At 43.0% G+C, this 19,085-nt stretch overlaps 1 protein-coding gene across 1 annotated transcript; it reads right to left on the reverse strand.

Moving 5' to 3' along the window:
* Positions 1-1,295: 1,295 nt before the first annotated feature.
* LOC132130619 (endoplasmic reticulum mannosyl-oligosaccharide 1,2-alpha-mannosidase-like) lies at positions 1,296-18,565 on the reverse strand. The gene is made up of 14 exons (XM_059542387.1): positions 18,235-18,565; positions 17,382-17,510; positions 16,346-16,454; positions 15,971-16,158; positions 15,123-15,259; positions 14,465-14,574; positions 14,133-14,318; positions 13,232-13,380; positions 12,882-13,070; positions 12,565-12,755; positions 11,155-11,275; positions 10,810-11,004; positions 10,368-10,499; positions 1,296-2,676 (listed from the first exon to the last, which is right to left on the reverse strand). Exons 2-14 carry the CDS (start codon positions 17,481-17,483, stop codon positions 2,470-2,472), a joined length of 2,016 nt encoding a protein of 671 aa, XP_059398370.1. The 5' UTR covers positions 17,484-17,510; positions 18,235-18,565; the 3' UTR covers positions 1,296-2,469.
* Between the last annotated feature and the right edge of the window lie 520 nt (positions 18,566-19,085).

The raw sequence follows: 19,085 nt of genomic DNA on the forward strand, positions 1-19,085 counted from the left end.
GAGAAGCCACTGGCTCTCAAAACCAAAAGTTTGTGTTCAAGATAAACCATAATTAATGAATTTAGATATATATTTTAATGTTTTAATGACACTACATATGTAGAAGAATGGCATATTAAGTTGCTGTAGTATATTTGTTGCAATAGCCAAAAATACATTGTATAGGTCAAAATGAAGATTTTTCATTTTATGCCAAAAATCGTTAGGATATTAAGTAAAGATCATGTTCCATGAAGATATTTTGTAAATAATGCTCTACCAGTTGAGCTACAGGAACAAAAATGATTCACTACAAGAAATTCAATCGTGTCCACTACGGAGGAGAGGTAGTAGCGATTCCTGTCTGCAGGACTATTTACCATGGTGGAAATTTCAAGTCCACTTTCAGCCCGTTTTTCTCTGTCTTTCCAGAGTGCCATGCTTGTAATGTGTTCTTTTGATGCTGCATGTTTTTTTTATTAGAAATTAAGTATTTCCTGCATGGAAAACCAAATGCAGTATCCCCCCCCCCCACAAGCGAACTCTTGATGCCGGGTTTGTCTTGAAGTTTCATTCTAATGGCACCCATTCCTCTATTGGTGAGCAAGTGATGTAATGCTAAATTTCTCCAAATCCGTTCTGATGAAGAAAACCTCATATACATCTTGGATGGCCTGAGGATGAGTACATTTTAAGCAATTTTTCATTTTTATACTTTACAGATGTCAACAAATTCAGAGAGCTTCTCTTATCGTTACCATTATGAAAAACAGCTCAGCTGTGCTGGATATTAATACATCTAAAACAACATGACCTTCACAAACCCTCATCAGATCTGTGTCCACTCCTTCATTTAACACTTGCTCACCACCACAAACGGTACTCACAAACTGCTGATTGCAGCAAAGAGACGAGAGAAGCAATCAGGGAGACATCTCTCATTATCACTCTGTATTCTATAAATCGAAAGGCACAAGCGGTGCAGATTTTGACACCGGACCACTAGAAGCAGCAAGAGGAATGTGACACGGAACAGACATATTGTAATGCAAATGTAAATCACCCTGAAAATGTACTGTTTTAGATAAAGGATTATTTTGCACTAGTTTGACAGCTTGTTAAAACCTGAATGTTTTGATTGGATGACTGCTGTTTGACCAAAGAAATGAGATGATAGGAGAAACTTAGATAAATTGCAGATAAACTCAACAGCTGATACAGAACATTGATGCGCATATGAGTTTCCAAGCATTGTTTTTTTTTTTTAAGAAACAAACTGGAAAATATGACTAAATAAAGGATTTGTACACCAACAGTTCACCTAAAATGAAATTTATGTGATCATTTATTCACTTTCATGTCATTCCAAACCTGTAAAACTTTCTTTTGTGGAACATTAAAGGAGAAATTCATTCAGAAATGGCTAGGAAGTAAGTTTTTTAGGTTTGGATTAAGTAAATTATGGTGTTTTCATTCATTTAATGTCTACAATCATCTAAAATATTGAAACAGATGGCAGCGTGGGGATATAAATTACCACTGCGTTCTAATATGACAAGGGAAATGTTGTAGCTTTAATGTAATCTTGACGGTTGATCAGACACAGTTTATCCTTCATACAATGTTTTCAGTGTAGTTTTGCTGTGAAATTTGAATGAACAAATGAACATTTATACACATCTGAATGCAGTACAGCTAAATGTAGCATCCAGTGCCACACAACAGCTTCAAAATAGTGTAAATAATAAAGTAAATCTACAGTGCAGCAATTCAAGCAGGGCTTTGGGCGGCATCCAGTACATCGAATCATTACCATTCACTGAAGTACGCACACTAAAGTCAACATAAATAACAGAAAAATACATAACCCCAGAGGGTTCCCAAATAAATTTTAAGATGATAATCTGTAAAGTACTCAATATGTTCCCTAATGCATCCTGACTCTCACAAAAGGGAAACATTTTGTAACAGCCTGCAAAAATAAAGGCGAGCCACTCACATTGAGATCATCCATCTGTACGCATAGAAAAAATGTCAATTTTTTTTTACAAAAGTGCTTGGTGTTTTTTACAGTGTGTGATTTCAGCAGTCTGCCGTGTGATTTACGACACCAATTTTTTCTTTCCCAAATATGGAAGATGGAACATCTAAAAATTGCGGCAGCTGAATGGGCTTGTCCAACATGCAAGAGTGTCACACTTTTCAGGCATCCCAAGGTTAATGTCTTGTAAAATATAAAGTGGAAACAATATTTAAGTTATTTTACCACCCATAAAACTGCCACCAAATCTAGGTGAATCCAAATCTTCTTGCTGAATAAAGGGCGTCACCGCATTCAAATAATTCTCAAATGCACAGTTAAAGATTGGTGTGTAACCTGCCACCTTAGTTTAGAGCAGAAACATTCCTGCAGAGAAACTCTGAAGGGTCACTTCCTTTGGAAGCCTGCATCACTGCAAGTGAGGATTGGCTTAATTCTGTCCTCCACCCTCACGAGGTGGAGGGCCATATGGGCAGCGGATGGGCCTCGGTGTTGAACACATACTTATCCAGACTGATCAGCTCGTTGTCGTCAGAGAACAGGAGGAAGAGATACTTTAGCGTCTCACCCAGGAAGAAACTCTCCATCTTATCTCTGGGCGCAGGGTTCAATGGGTCACGGACGTTACCTATAGAGGTATAGCCCCCGCTGGGGACCTGGGACAGGAACCGAGTAAAGAAGTCAAGTTTTTGTTCATTGGGCAATGAACACAATGCATAACATCCAATGTAGCTGCACAAATAAATATCCAATACTGTGCGATAGATTTCCAAAATCAACTGATACTGATACTATATATATATACAGTACAGACCAAAAGTTTGGACACACCTTCTCATTCAAAGAGTTTTCTTTATCTTCATGACTATGAAAATTGTAGTCACACTGAAGGCATCAAGGGCTATTTGACCAAGAAGGAGAGTGATGGGGTGCTGCGCCAGATGACCTGTGCCCGGTTGCATGAAACTCCTTAAGCTAAGAAATCCCTTAGATATAAGGTTAAGGGGACCCTTAGTGAAACTTGGGTTGCAAGAAAAAACCCTAAGGGTTTCCTTAAGGAACTTAAGGCTGTTATTAAGTTTTTCCCCTTAATTATCTAAGTGTTCCCTTCAGCGTGGCTACAAAGTCCTTAGTGACCATTTCACCTTAATAAATTTAAGGGACCAAAAGAGCTCCCTTAAGTCAACTTAAACTCCAAATATGATGGCTGATTTAGTGTTAATTGAAGAGGAGGAAATACCAAGGCATGTTTTTAATGATCGTAATAATCCCTTGGAGACGATGAATGGTTGATGGAAGGCTGAAAAGTATTATTATTATTATTATTATTATTATAACCACTTACGAAAACAATAATTGCCTTTTCGTCCTCTGTCCAGTTTGGTTTAGGTTTTTTTGTTTTCTGTTATGTTTGTACTATCCATAGCAAAAATATATTAATACAATTGTAATTTTAGCAAGGGTTTGGCTTTGCGGTTCGTTATGTTCTGTTTACTGTTAGCGGTAGTAACTATAGCAACCACGGCGATCTTTGCCGTATGTTGTCAGAAACTACTGTGAAACGCTTAGTATAAACACTTAGGTAAGGGTGACAGTTAAGAGGTTTCTTGCAATGCTCTTAATGAAATCCCTTACCTCAGGGATTTTTTCTCCCTCAGAGAAACCCTCACTTAAGGAGTTTCATGCAACCGGGCACTGGCCTCCACAGTCACCGGACCTGAACCCAATCGAGATGGTTTAGGGGTGAGCTGGACTGCAGACAGAAGGCAAAAGGGCCAACAAGTGCTAAGCATCTCTCGGGGAACTCCTTCAAGACTGTTGGAAGACCATTTCAGGTGACTACCTCTTGAAGCTCATCAAGAGAATGCCAAGAGTGTGCAAAGCAGTAATCAAAGCAAAAGGTGGCTACATTGAAGAACCTACAATATGACATATTTTCAGTTGTTTCACACTTTTTTGTTATGGATATAATTCCATATATAATTCAACATGTGTTAATTCATAGTTTTGATGCCTTCAGTGTGAATCTACAATTTTCATAGTCATGAAAATAAATAAAACTCTTTGAATGAGAAGGTGTGTCCAAACTTTTGGTCTGTACTGTATATATGATGAAAAACTCAAATTTACCTTGGCAACTAGAATAAAATGAGCTGAAATAAAAACAAATTAAATCGAAATAGAGCTACATAATTTTTTGTAATTTTACAAAAGCACAAAACAAAATTCTGAAAATAAAAACAATTAAATATCAATATCAATAAATACTATAATGGCATAATAACACTAAAATAACAATTATCTGAAAATAAAAAAGATAAATCTATTCTCCTTTTATTATTAATTTTCTTTTTTCAAGTGTAAAACGTACTCGGTTACTAAACGTAACCTCGGTTCTCTCTAGAAGATCGAACGAGTACTGCGTCTTAGCTAAGACGCTACGGGAAAAGTCTCTTTTCACGAAATACTGAAGCAAAAAATTATCCTTAATTTTGTATTTTTGTAAAGCGCATTTGCAGCAGTACACAGCCATAGGCGAGACGGCTCGCTCGCTCATTGGCTTGTTCTGCGGCAACTGCACAGCCTATCGAGCGCAGGCTGATGCAACATCAGACCAATAAGGGCGCTTCGCGCCCTTCTTGCCACTTCCCGCCGAAATGGGTGTGGCCCAACCTATAAAAGGAGCTCGAAAAGGCTGACTCACCTGATTTATTTCATCGCCGAAGCGAACCAGAGTGAATCGTACGCACGGCAGAGAACGCAGTACTCGTTCGCTCTTCTAGAGAGAACCGAGGTTACGTTTAGTAACCGAGTACGTTCTCTTACGAGAGCTCTCTCGTACTGCGTCTTAGCTAAGACGCTACGGGAACCCGATGTAAAACGCAGTGCGCGCAGGGATCACACACCGATAAACCTGAAGCAACGCCCAGGATTTACAGTGCACAGTCACCTGAGGGACTCACAGAGAGTCCGGGACAGAAAAGGGGGAAAGCCCTCCGTCCCATATCTAGCAGCATCCGTAGATGCGGCAATATGACATCACACAGCCGAGGCAAGGCCTGACCAATGTGACAATGCGGGTCTTACGCAATACTGCCCATATAACAGTCGGCAGCGCATAGCGCTCATGAATTCAGAATTCCCCTCAGGGCCCTGATTCTTCTATACCGACAGCAGCCTTGCTTGCAAGGCGGGAACCTCCAGGTTATAGAACCTGATAAATGTAGACGGCGAGGCCCAACCCGCCGCCATACATATATCCTGCAAGGAGATCCCAGTAGACCACGCCCACGACGAGGCGACGCCTCTTGTGGAGCGTGCTCTGACGCCCAACGGGCACTGAAGGCCCCTGGAAGCGTAAGCTAACGCTATGGCGTCAACTATCCATCTGGATAGAGTCTGTCTCGAAACAGCCATTCCTTTGGAACGTCCACCGAATGAGACAAATAGCTGCTCCGTCTGCCGAAAGGCAGCAGAGCGAGACACATAAGCTCTTAAAACCCTGACAGGGCAAAGAAGACTCGAGTCTCCATCCTCCCCTGACACCGGCAGGGCGGACAGGGCAATAACCTGAGCCCGAAACGGTGTGTTGAGGGATTTCGGCACATAACCGTGCCTAGGTTTGAGTATGACCCTTGAGTCATTGGGCCCAAACTCCAAGCACGACTGGCTCACCGAGAGCGCGTGCAAATCACCCACACGCTTCACAGAAGCGAGAGCCAACAAGAATACTGTCTTGAACGACAGATGCTGAAGGCTAACCGATTGGATAGGCTCAAAAGGGGGACCCTTCAAGGCCTCCAAAACCGCCGCGAGGTCCCACATAGGGACTGACGGAGATCTGGGAGGATTCAACCTCCTAGCTCCTCTGAGGAACCGGATGACTAAATCGTTCCTTCCTATTGACTGACCGGACGCCGTTTCAGAAAACGCCGCGATGGCCGCCACATAAACTTTGAGCGTGGATGGGGCTCTGCCCTTATCCAACAGCTCCTGTAGGAAGGAGAGGACCTCCGTCACCTCACAACTAAGGGGTGAATAACCTCGAGCTGTGCACCAGCTGGAGAACACCGACCACTTCGAGGCATACAGACGTCGTGTCGACGGAGCTCTAGCCTGAGTGATGGTATTTAGCACTCCCACTGTGAGATCAGCGGGTAACCGTTGAGTGCCCATACATGGAGGGACCACAACTCCGGTTGAGGGTGCCAAATCGAGCCCCTGGCCTGCGAGAGGAGATCTCTCCTCAACGGTACCGGCCATGGGGCGACATCTGCTAATTGCATCAAATCTGGGAACCATGGTTGGTTCTTCCAAAGAGGTGCCACAAGCAGTATTGAACATCTCGTTTCTCTCACCCGTTCTATCACCTGCGGAAGGAGGGAGACGGGAGGGAACGCATAAAGCGGGCAGCACGGCCATTTCCGTGACAGCGCGCTTTCGTTCTTGGAAAAGAATGCGGGGCAGTGAGCGTTTTCGTGGGACGCAAAGAGGTCCACCTCCGCCATGCCAAATCTCTCCCACAACAGCCGAACTGTTTGCGGGTGTAGAGACCATTCGCCCGTAGGGACATTGCCTCTGGACAGCCTTTTCCCGTTCTGACCATAGGCCAAAGGACGGTCTGCCTTCGAGCAGCGCTCCCCATCCCGAAGTGGAGGCGTCTGTCGACACAGTCGCGCCGCAGCGGAAAGAACTCGCTGCGCGCTGAATGCCCATCGTGCGCTGTGGTGACAGTCGCGCCGTCATGGAACACGAGTTCAGAACTTTACCCAGAAACGGGATCGTCTGACTGGGATTCAGCGAACTCTTCGCCCAATTGACACTGAGGCCGAGCTTCTCGAGGTGATTGAGTAAAACGGCCCTGTGGTCCACGAGCTCCGCTCGTGATTGGGCCAGAACCAGCCAGTCGTCTAAATAATTCAGCACTCGTATGCCTCTGAGTCTGAGAGGAGCGAGCGCTGCATCCATGCACCTCGTAAACGTACGAGGAGCTACGGACAAGCCGAATGGCAGGACTGCAAACTGGTATGCCTGGCCCTCGAAGGCGAATCTCAAAAGCCGCCTGTGGTTTGACGCTATCTGTATTTGAAAATACGCGTCCTTCAGATCTATTTACATGAACCAGTCCCCTCCGCGAATCTGCGCGAGGAGCTTCCTGGTCGTGAGCATTTTGAAACTGCGTTTCATCAATGCCTTGTTCAGCTGTCTTAGATCCAGTATGGGCCTGAGACCCCCGTCTCTCTTGGGCACCAGAAAGTATCTGCTGTACAGGCCCCCCTCGCTTTGAGCTTGAGACACAGGCTCTACAGCCCCTTTGCTCAACAGTTTTGATATTTCGGCCCGAAGTATGTGTGCTACTTCTGTTTTGACCGTAGTTTCGACGTGCGCTGAGAAGCGCGGTGGGCGTCGAGAAAACTGTAGCGAGTAGCCTCTCTTTATAATGCCTAGCACCCAATCCGAAACCCCTGGAAGCGCTGACCATGCATCTGCATGAATGGCTAAGGGCTGGATGTGACACGCGCTCTGTTGACTGGGCAACGGCGGCGCTCGAGTGTGCTGCGCATCTGAGGCGGGGAGCGCGCTGATCACAGCGGGCAGATCGCTCATCCTCGACCCCGTTCCGGCGCTTAACCGACTGGAGGGAGGCTGAGCGGGTCCCGTGGGACTCAATATATCTGCGAGTAACCGTGGGCTGCATGTGTGCACTTCCAACTCGCCGTCTGCCTGTGCAGAATGTACGTGCACGGGCCTCGTTTTTACAGAAGCGAAACCCGCAGAACCGATCTGTGTCGATCTTATGTGCGCTAGCCCTGTGTGTAGGGCTGTGCTTACATGCGGGGATGGGCACTGGGTAGTGGGCATCGTCACTGTATTTAAAGCACCATCGGCCGTGGCCGGACGAGCGTGCACGGGTTTCGTTTTTACAGAAACCACGTGACGCGTGTGACATAGTAATTGTGGGCACTGAGGGGTGGGCACGTTTACTATGTAGTGTGCGCGACCGACTTGAGTCGACATTATGAGCGCAGGCCCTGTGTGTAGGGCTGTGCTTACATGTGGAGATGGGCACTGAGGAGTGGGCATCATCACAACATTTATAGCACCATCGGCCGTGGCCGGAACACCAGAAAAAACACTGTTTTTGTGAAACATCTGGGTAGCCGTGATAACGGCTTTTGTGTGCAGGCAAGCGGGCACTCGTGCAGGCTTGCGCATTGCAGAAGACACTGAGGCAGTCGCAACTCTTGGAACTGCAACAGCGGCGCGCTTGGGTGAGAGCTCGGCCGCAGCGGAACTCGAACACCGGCGCTTTCCCAGCAGTGCTAGGATGCTTTCGGGGCTTCTGGCTTCACCGCAATCCTCTGCCGCGGCTTCCGCGGCGCGGGGCGACGGCTCGAAGAGCGAGAACGGGGTCCCGAGCTGCGTTGCTGACGCTGTCGTGATGGCGCAGCAGGAGGCGGTGGGCGTGACTGAGAGCTCTGTGGGGCCGGTCTAGAGCGGCTAGCTGCAGAACTGGAGCGCTTCGGCAAGAAGTGCTTGAACGCCTGCGAAGCTTTCTGGTCCTCGGCGAATCTCTCCACAAACTCGTTGACGGAAGATCCAAAGAGGCCGGCAGGAGTTATCGGAGCGTCAAGAAACGCAGCGCGCTCAGACTCCTTGATGTCAGAAAGCGTCAGCCACAAATGCCTCTCAGCCACCGTAGCGGAAGCCATAACCCGTCCCATGGCCTGTGCAGCGGACTTAGTAGCGCGGAGGGAGAGATCCGAAGCACTCCTCAGATCCGCGAGACAGATCGCTTCAGGTCCCATCTCATCCAGCTTGCGGAGAAGATCGCCCTGGAAAATCTGTAGCGTCGCCATGGTGTGTAACGCAGACGCAGCCTGCCCAGCAGCAGAGAATATCCGTGCGAGCAGCGATGACGTCATGCGGCAGGCTTTGGATGGCAACACCGCCTTAGTCCGCCGTCCAGCAGAGGGCGGGCAAAGGTGCGCTGCTATAGCCTGTTCCACCGGCGGAAGTGACAGGTAGCCTCTGTTCTTAGCACCGTCCAGTGTGGAGAATGCTGACGAAACAGATGAGCGGATTCTCGCCGAGAAAGGAGCGTCCCAAGCCTTCGCCACTTCTTCGTGAAGCTCAGGAAGAAAAGGGGCGTGTTTTGAGCTTGAGGAAGAGCGCTCATCCGGAAGATAGCTACCATCCAGCCGGGAACGTGAAGGGGGCGCTGGTGCAGACCACTCGAGGCCGAGGCTCGCCGCGGCCAACGAGAGTACACGCATCAGCTCCTTATCGATATCCCCCCGTCTGCTGGGCCTCTGAGCAGCGGGCGCGAGATCCACGGAGCTCGCCCAACCCTCACTGCCCGAAGCAAGCAGAGAGCACGTGTCTTCTTCCTCCGACGCGGGCCTGAGATCCACTTCCTCCGATGACGCGTCGGCAAGCAGCGGACGCTGAGCATCGGGAAGCGATGCAGGGGAGACCGGCGAAGCGGAGGGAACCGGCGAGCTCGGCCGAGCTGGAGGCGGTTCTGGTAGGCGCTGCGGCGCAGCGGATGATGCAGGCTTCGAGAAGGATGCCAGGCGAGTCCTCAGAGTCACCATAGGCATCAACTCGCAATGAGGACATCCGCCATCAGCGAGCGCGAGCGCTGCATGGTCTTCACCCAGACTGGAGACGCAGATGACATGACAATCTCCTTCGCTGAGCGGGGTTCTGCACGAGCCGCACGAAGGCATCTTTAAAAAGACGCAGCTCTTTTGTGAATGTGCGTCGCAGGGCGAACACACACACAGAATATCACAGAACAAGGATTATAAAGGATATGTGCGCCGGATAGCGCAGCAGGAACGGCAGTGGAAGGCGGCGGTGCCAGCGGCTTCAGGATGGCTCGTCCTGCTGATATGCTCTTCCAGACGGCGCTTGCTTCCTCGTGATCCAGCGATGCGTGAGCTTCGCTGAAGAGATGAAAAATCAGGTGAGTCAGCCTTTTCGAGCTCCTTTTATAGGTTGGGCCACACCCGTTTCGGCGGGAAGTGGCTTATTGGTCTGATGTTGCATCAGCCTGCGCTCGATAGGCTGTGCAGTTGCCGCAGAACAAGCCAATGAGCGAGCGAGCCGTCTCGCCTATGGCTGTGTACTGCTGCAAATGCGCTTTACAAAAATACAAAATTAAGGATAATTTTTTGCTTCAGTATTTCGTGAAAAGAGACTTTTCCCGTAGCGTCTTAGCTAAGACGCAGTACGAGAGAGCTCTCGTAAGAGAATCCCTGTTATATTTTTTTACAAAATGATAGAAATATGCTGGACTTTTTGGCATGTAGACCAAAATTACTGTGCATTTCTCACTCACTCTGGTGTACTTGTTGAAACTTTGCATTATGTCCCAGCCCCAGTCCCTGTATTTGCTGTCCTTGGTGAATCTGTACATGTAGAACAGACTCTCAACGGTCTCAGGTCTCAGCAAGTTGTGTCTGTCTGCAGGCTGCACACACATATTGAGAGAGGAAAATGACAACAACAAAAAAGTCATCCTCATCAGTGCTAAGAGCAGAAATATTTTTTATTCTTCATAGCAGATATTAGAAAAGATAAACATAAAGGCCTTGACTGCACAACCTGAACACAGTTTCTGCACCATTTGTGGGGGTTATTACCATTTTATTTCAAGCAAAAGGAGAGAAAATGAAAGATGGATCCATTCCAAAACCTGCATCAGCAGTTTAAGGCCACGGCTCCAAACGCCCAGGGAGTTTATTGTCAGAAATGAGTGGTGACTGTATAGGTTAATGTACCTTCACATCTATGTCCCGCCCGTTGTTGGACTGCAGGTTAAAGTGAGCAATCTCTGGGCTCAGGCCCGTCTCCATCTGTGCATACATCTGATGGCACGTCTCCATCAACTGCAGAGCCAGCTCCATGTGATCAGCAGGCAGGCCGTTGTGAACACCGAGAGCCAGCGTGCCAGGAAGAAAACACACCAAATGATCCTGGATCAGACAGAGAGAGAAAGAAAGCATGCAAGTTTGAAACAACATGAGAGTGAGCAAATAATACCAGATATAACTCCTTATTTTTTGGTGATCAATTCCTTTTAGAACGATACTTGGTGACAGAAATGTGGTGAAGTTATGACTCACCATTTTGAGATTGAGACGGCCGTTGGACAGCTCCCCAACAAAGGTCAGTTTACTAGGAGAGGTCTGTCTCAAGAGATTCTTTCTGACACCTTCTATAGCCTGAAGATAGTCCTCCAGCAGCCTAGAAAGACACACACTCATCGTCCTCTGCATTTGATTTGCAGTGATTTAGTTCGCCATCTAGAGGCAAAATAAACTATTGCATTTTAATTGTACATGAGAGCATCCCAGACTTCAGATGATCCTCATACGTGTCTGTGATGTATAAAATCCAACATACAGAAAGTGAGGGGTGCAATTCAACCCCATCAAGGTTTTAGTGAGATTAGCCAGACAGGATAGATACAGAGCTCATTTAAATGGACCACCTTCCCCGTAAATGGCTAATATATCCATCACTGACCTGGTCTTGAGTGGATTTGATATTCCAGACCAGAGATATTTATCAAACCTCATTAAAAGTCAGTGTCTACTGAACCCCAGTGAACACCCTTTTATTGAATTATTCAAAAGCGAACCCAATGAAAAAAATAACATCAGCTAGAAGCAAGTGCATACGATGTCAACACAGCAAACGAGACTCAGGTGTGAGCAGAAGCACTGATGTGAAAGACAATGAGACATCAAGCTCAAGAGACTGAATCGCACTGACAGAGAGAACAGGAAGACAGAATATACAGATGTGCATCCCTACTCAATACTTAACCATGAGACGTGACGCAGTTAATTCAGTTGAAAATATTGCATTCGTTTTTTTTACATTAAAATACGTTGAGAAACCTTGTATCAACAAATAGTGTGAGTTTGGCATGGGTCTGTTTGACTTGCCAATGGCTGACAGTTCAGAAATCCAGTTTGAAAATGGGCATTATTTTTTTATGACTATTGGGTTTTTCTAATGTGCACCAATTACACACTTCACCTTTCGTCGAATTCACAAGAGGTTTTTAAGTGCTAGAGAGCAGACGGTCACAACTGAAGCATCTGCACTTGAAATACAAAATATAATTCAAGACCTCTTAAAACGAATTCCACCAAGAAACAACTAAGACATCAGATTCAAATATCTAATAGTGAATGCTGACTGAAGTCACCTCCAGGTTTTCAAGATTAATGCACATGCCCTGTACCATGTACTGTAACTATGCAACTTATTTAACTATTAAAACATGCTCAGTCTTTTTTTTTCTTTCTCAGTGCAATTCACCCTTTCAGTGACTGACAATGGGAATCAATCATATCACCCCATCTGTGACCAGAATCATAACCTCAGTACATTAGGCTCAGAAAGCATCGCCAACTCCCTGGAACCCATTAGCTAAAAGCACCAGTGGGCTATTGACACTCAGTCTAAGTGCTGAATTTATGAACGGTCAGTCAAAGCTGCATTTGTATCTGATGTTAACTCACTCAGTTTCTTTCTTGCCACTTTGTAGCCACTGTTTGAGCAGGTACTCATAGTAGCTGTCCGCACGGGCCCCCAGCGTAAAGGCCCCTCGACGTGTGAATTTCCCACTGTTTGTGTTGATGAACATGGGCACCAGACCGTCATGCTTTCCCTCCAATCGGTGGACCTGTCTGGTCACCTCCTCCACTGCATTCTGAAAACAGAGGAATGCATCGTATCTCAAATAAAATAAAATATTTTGAAATGTGAAAAATTACATTAAAGTACAAAAAATAAAATGGTGAAATAATAATAACTCAATAATAAAAAAATTAAGTACCTGGTACTGCGGGTCCTTTGTGAGTCTGCTGAGCTCTCTGAACTCCAGCTGAATGCTGGTCACCTCTGCGACTGTGCTGTCTGTGGTCCAGCGTGGAGGGTGAGCAGTTCCTTCACCAATGTTCACATCAGAGTAGGGGATTTTAGACGGGGTTTTGAAGGCAGGCATTAATCTGGACCCAATGTCTTTCTGCAAGAAAAGAGACAACATGTATTGAGGTCTGTGGTCTATTAAAAATGTTACATCACAAGACCTAGCTGTATGAGCCAAAAGCTGTCAACCTTTATGGCTATACTTCGCATTTACTAGGACAAAAATAAATTATAATGGAGATGATACTAAGTGCTTACAGCTTTATCCAGGAAGAGAGTGTCACCAGTCAGGTGGTATGTGCTCAAGAGACCCCCCAATATACGGATGGTACTCTCAAAAAGATTCACATCCACATTCTTGGAAAAGGACAATTCTGTCTCAACCCACTTTCTGGCCTCAGCAAACTCTATTACAGAAAGAATGAGAGAGAGAGAGAGAGAGAGAGAGAGAGAGAGAGAGAGGGAGGAAAAGACAAAAGGAGGGACATAAAGAAAAAATATAATTTTTCCATTATTACTTGAAGTTTTTATTGCTTAGTTACTATACTTTCCACACACTATCTAGTTTATTTAAATTTGTCTACTAACAATGTCCAATAAAGAATATGGAAATTTTTTGTATGTAGACATCTGATCATAAAGGCTTTTTAGTATGAAAGAGTGCAATGGTCATCCTAAGTTTTCTTTGAAAAAAAAAGAAAAATAAATAAATAAATTGCAGCTTGGTGACACGTAAAAAATACATTTTATGTAAGTAAAAATATTTGCCTGGGTTTTTCTTTATTTTCTTTGCTTTTCACGTATCATATTTCATCTCAAGAATGCACTTCACTGACACTGTATTTGATTTTTTAAAATAATTTTTACCCAGTAAATAACTAAATGGATTTTTATGGATGGATTTTTCTATTTTAAAGTGGCAAGACAAAATTAATAAATTCCATACATAAAAGCCATCTGAAAGATGGAGAAAAAAAAAAAGAAAAATGAAAAAGGTTTAAAACGGTCACTTATAATAATAATCAACTTCTGGGAATTAAAAGTGCCTGTGGCTGAAGAAACCTCACCCTCATGTTGACAGTTTGAAAGAAAACAAAGAACAGATTTGAAATTTGCATACAGTGGTCATGAAACTATAACTATTAATTAAAAGGCTCACCGTCTTTAAGTCCCAAGATCCACATGGTGTCCAGTGCATCTATGAGAGTGAGGCCCAGGCCGAACCACTCTCCATGGGTCTTAGATACGGGTTTCAGTTCATCATGACCCCAAGCAAAGGCCTTATAGCCCTTCCACGCGTGCCTGAAGGCCTCCAGCACTGCATCAACACGATCCACGGCCTTCACTGTGAACGAGTACAACAAATAAGTCACAGACAAATATTGAGAAGATGATCAAATGTCTTTGACAGTTGATCTTAAGCACAAGCTAAACTCTAGCACGTAAACCTGCACAGACAAATACCTCAAATTGTGGAATGAATTCTGATACCTGGTTTTAAGTTGGCAGCATCCTCGGCATCAGCCTCGGTTCCTTCTTTTCCATGTGCAGTAGACTGAAGCTCCGTCCCCTGCTCCGCCTCGATCATCGCCCCACGCCAGCTAGGAATTCAAAAAGTGGCATCAGTTGTGACAGCAGCTCATCTAAGATCCAACCCAGTGATTCATCAAGCGTAATAGCACCGTTTCCTCCCACACGCCTCATGAATATAACCACAATTACACACGAGCAGGAGGTGGAGTCCCGCGACAGGACACACAACTCTGTGTTACCAGCTCAACTGTAAACAAGTGTTTATCTTCAGCTCCTGTTGTTTATTTCTCTGCTCTTTCTAAAAAGGAGAGTTCCTCCTAAAATTACAATTCTGTTATTATTTACTCACTCTCACATTTATTTCTTCTGCGGAATAAAAAATGTGATATTTTGATTTGTCACTGTAAGGAGACCCAATTGTGTGAGTGAGACTAATAGCAAAAAGCGCCAATAAACATCATTATTACTGTCTGAGCTTTAATACCTCTACTTATTCAAAGGGTTAAATATTAAGCCAAAAACAAATAAATGTCAATGTCTGATCCAATGCAAATTATCATCATCAAAATGCTCTTAAAAAAAGTGGCCTCATTTATTGAATGTAACCAGACCAAACCTAATGACTGTTTTTGCTTCTTTCCCTCCATCTTCATCTCTCTTGACCGTGGCTTCTTCTCCATCTTTCAGCTGCCAGTCTGACACATTCCCTCGCTTCTGCAGTGCTGGAGGACCACGCTTGCTAGGGGGCTTCCTCTGCAGATTCAAACCACACAACATAAAAAGACAAGAGTAGGTGAAGAAACTAGTAAAATCTATTTTAATCTAGTATTTTATAAGTTCGGTGAATTAATGTGCTTAGATCAGCATGGTTATGGTTTACTTTATTAATATAATATTAAAATATATTCATAATCAAAACAATATTTGTTTATATTTTTTATTTAGAATTTAGAAATACTATTTTTATATAATAAAAAATATTTTTTTTTTATTTTCTTTATTACTGCTAATATTAACTTATATATATATATATATATATATATATATATATATATGTTTTTTTTATTAACATTGTATATATTTTTAATTATTAATATTAAGTAATAATTTTGAAATAATTATTTAATCTTTTTTTATGTAGAAACAATAGCAATCTTTACTAAATTATTTACTAAATATGCATTGTGAATATAAAATTATTGTTAATGCTTTTATTTTGAATTAAGATTGTATCATTTTCATTTATTAATATAATAATACAATTTTTAATAATATTTATTTATTTGAGAAAAAATATTTAGAATGAAGAAAATTTAACATTTTACATATTTTACAGCTCAATTCTTGTTTAAGCTGATCTTTTCAACAGGAGCTGTAAAAACCTTTGCAAAAGAGTAGAAAAAAATATAAATTAACCATATTATTTTACATTATCCATAATATCTGAGAAGTCTTCCTACTAACCATAGCTGGAGGTTTGGGAAGTAATGGAATGCTTGGTCTTTGAATTTCAGGCATCACTTCTGGTGGGATGTCCTGGACCCCCGGGACAACTCCTGGTGGGAGCTTTGGGACGAAGACAGGAGGAATGGGCCTGAGACCTTGGTTATCCATTTCAACCCAGTCCTCCTTCAACGATCTATCAGAGAGTCCTGGAGAAGAAAACACACATAAATTCATCCCATGTAAATTATTAACAGCAAAAGGCAAGATTTTTAATAAAACGTCTACCCCAGCAGTTAATGTAAACAGGCAGAGAGGTTGTACCAATCATCCACCTTTTGTGCTTTCACCTTTCATATCCTGTGAAATGTCATTAAAAGGGACTGTATGAAGTACCTCTCCACTGCTCTGTCAGGCTGGGATAGGAAAGAATCCCACAGATAAACAGGAAGGCCAGCAGGAAAAGAATCAGGCTGCGCTGAAGCCGAGAGAGCTGCTTCCATTTCTGCCAAAACAAACACAAAAAATTTGAGGACAATTGGAGGAAAGTGCAGCAGTTTTATATTTTATGGCTTGATGTGACAACTGCAATGATTACCAAATATATTGCAATAAAAATACAGCAACATGGAAACAAAAATAAGATTTTTCCTTCATTCAGAATTAAAAAAAAAAAAAACCACTATAGACCACAATAAAGACCACTTTATTATTTATCAGCCTAATTAATTCAACTGACATGAGTCTTAGACAATGGAAGACATTAAAGGTATTGCTCACTCAATAAAGTCTTACATTTTCTCTCCCATATGTTGTTTAAACTAACCGTCAGACTTTGTTAAAATTTAAAATAGAATAGACCAAGTTAAAATTTGTTAACAATTTGAAGCTTAAATGATATTGAACTGCTGTTGCATGAACAAGATCCTCCTTGTTCCCAGGAAAAAACAAATAACAGCATGTGGTGACAGTGATTCAATAATAGCATAACATAGTTTTAATTTTTGGGTGAACTGTGCCTTTAAGATACTTTTTTTTAATTAAAAGGTGAGTTTTTTCAAGCAAAACGAGTGTGTTTTAGCTAAGCAGGGAGTGCATGTCTGCTTTTTGGAGATAATTAAGTATACACAATTAAGTAGATTAAATAAAAGAGGGGAAGAAACAAGGGCTTTGACACCTCTGATTTGGCTAGGACTAAACACAACATCTACAGTGGCAGCATTTTGTTTTCAGCATATTAAATAGATGTCAAGACGTCTCGCAGACAGGGAAATGGCACTCATTTACGCAAACAAATAAAGAGTTAGAAGCCATCAGCTTTCGAACATCATCGCTAATGAATGAAAAATACATAATGCTTCATATTTCTGTCCTGCAAAACAAGGTAAAGAGTTTAGATGGCATTTTAAGCAGAAAATCCCCAGCCACTAACCCTCCAGCAGGACTGTCTCCGGTGCTTGCTGTTGGTGTATCTGCGGCTGTGCTGCTCTCCAAGCGTCAGAGAGACAAAGTCCTTCCTCTGTGGTGAGTACATCTCTAACGCAGCCACCACTCAAAGACACTGGATCAAATAGGTGAGAGAGGGGGAAAAAAGACAAGAATGACACAGATATCAAGTGATTTTTCCCACAAAGCATTATTTGTAACATGAGCTGAGCACATGAAGGTCTATTGTTCCAGCAATGCTGATCTTTGCAGGTCCCTGAGGAGGATCAAGGTGTAAAATACAAATCTGTTAACAAGATTAATTACCACCAGACTAAATCTGGAGTAAACCAAGGCACACTGACATCCATCTGATCTGAGAACAACACCATGGGACAGTGCCATTCACCTCATTGTCCCAGGGCTATGAGAGCCATGTAAGAGGGGATAGGAACATTAGCTTAAATCCATTTGGTTTTTATCATACCAACCTGTGCTTACTGGATGGGATAGATTTAAAGTAACAGGCCTGCCAAGATGACACACACATGCTGCTTATACAGGAAAAAAAGTCATTGCAAATTACAAGTAAAATCACAAATTACAAATGCAAGTTACAGGTAAAAATCTTCTGAGTCTGTAATTTAAGTGTGCAATGAGCTACACGCTGTTTTGAGACAAGCTGCAAAAGTTTTGAGACAAGCTGCAAAAAAAATAATGTAATGTTTGCATACCAATAAAGTACAGTAAAATAAAATTAAATGAACAGAAAGAGAACAATACATTCATTCTATATTAACAGCTTAACCCATCTGCTCAGATAAGGGAGTAACTGGACTCCAAACGCATCCTCGTTTTACCCTTCTCTTGACAACTTGCTGGTCCTGGTTAGGAGGAGGATCTATATGCATGAAGAGGAGGAGGTCACAGCCAGTGCTTCCCATCCACTGTGCATGTATTAATAGTGTACACTCAGTGTGTAGGTGGCAGCAGATCTCTATCTCCATAACGCTGCTCATCTACAAACCGCGTGTTCTTCCCACAAAACGCTCATTTAGGCTGATATGCAGTCTACTCTTAATATATGTCAATCTTCAGGAAAATAAGCACGGACGCTGTTACTAGTTAAACAGCTTTGTGCTGGGCAATGTTTATGTGACGGCTTCTTACTATGTCACATGATCCTTCCTCACGCGTCATTCATTTGGACTCCGCCCTCTTTTATTAACACGTTCATAACCGATTGCCTCTTACTAGAGCTAAAAAACGTGAGGTCAATGTCAGTAAACATGATAATACTAATGATTATACTACATAGTATGATTATAATTTTTTTAAACATATATTGTTATAATGCTTGATTATTAATCAAATTGCAAAAACAGACATATATTTGGAAATCGATCGTCCCATGTAGAATTTTGGTGTATGTACAGTCAGTCAGTAACCAAATAAAAAAATGCCAATAATATATTTAATGTTATATGGGGTAAACGAAGTATTTTAATATGCTCAAACATTAGCTGTACTTCAAATAGAAAGATATATCAACAATACTGTATATAGTGTATATGTGATATATAGCATAATAGTGTATATATGTAAAATAAACAAATATACAGCTAGATAATTTTGCTACAGTACATTAGAAAATACAGAGGCTTGAAATTAATTATAAATGAATATATATAACGAAATATATGTGTGTGTG

This window comes from Carassius carassius, chromosome 47, assembly GCF_963082965.1.
Source record: "Carassius carassius chromosome 47, fCarCar2.1, whole genome shotgun sequence".
In the NCBI taxonomy this organism is placed as follows: domain Eukaryota; kingdom Metazoa; phylum Chordata; class Actinopteri; order Cypriniformes; family Cyprinidae; genus Carassius; species Carassius carassius.

Coding starts and splice junctions, on each gene's coding strand:
- LOC132130619 (XM_059542387.1), bottom strand. CDS start 17,483: ATGTACTCACCACAGAGGAAGGACTTTGTCTCTCTGACGCTTGGAGAG. Junction 14,575..15,122: donor GAAGCAAAAACAGTCATTAG/GTTTGGTCTGGT, acceptor TTGAATTCCTAG/CTGGCGTGGGGCGATGATCG. Junction 13,071..13,231: donor CTCTCTTCCTGGATAAAGCT/GTAAGCACTTAG, acceptor CTTTTCTTGCAG/AAAGACATTGGGTCCAGATT.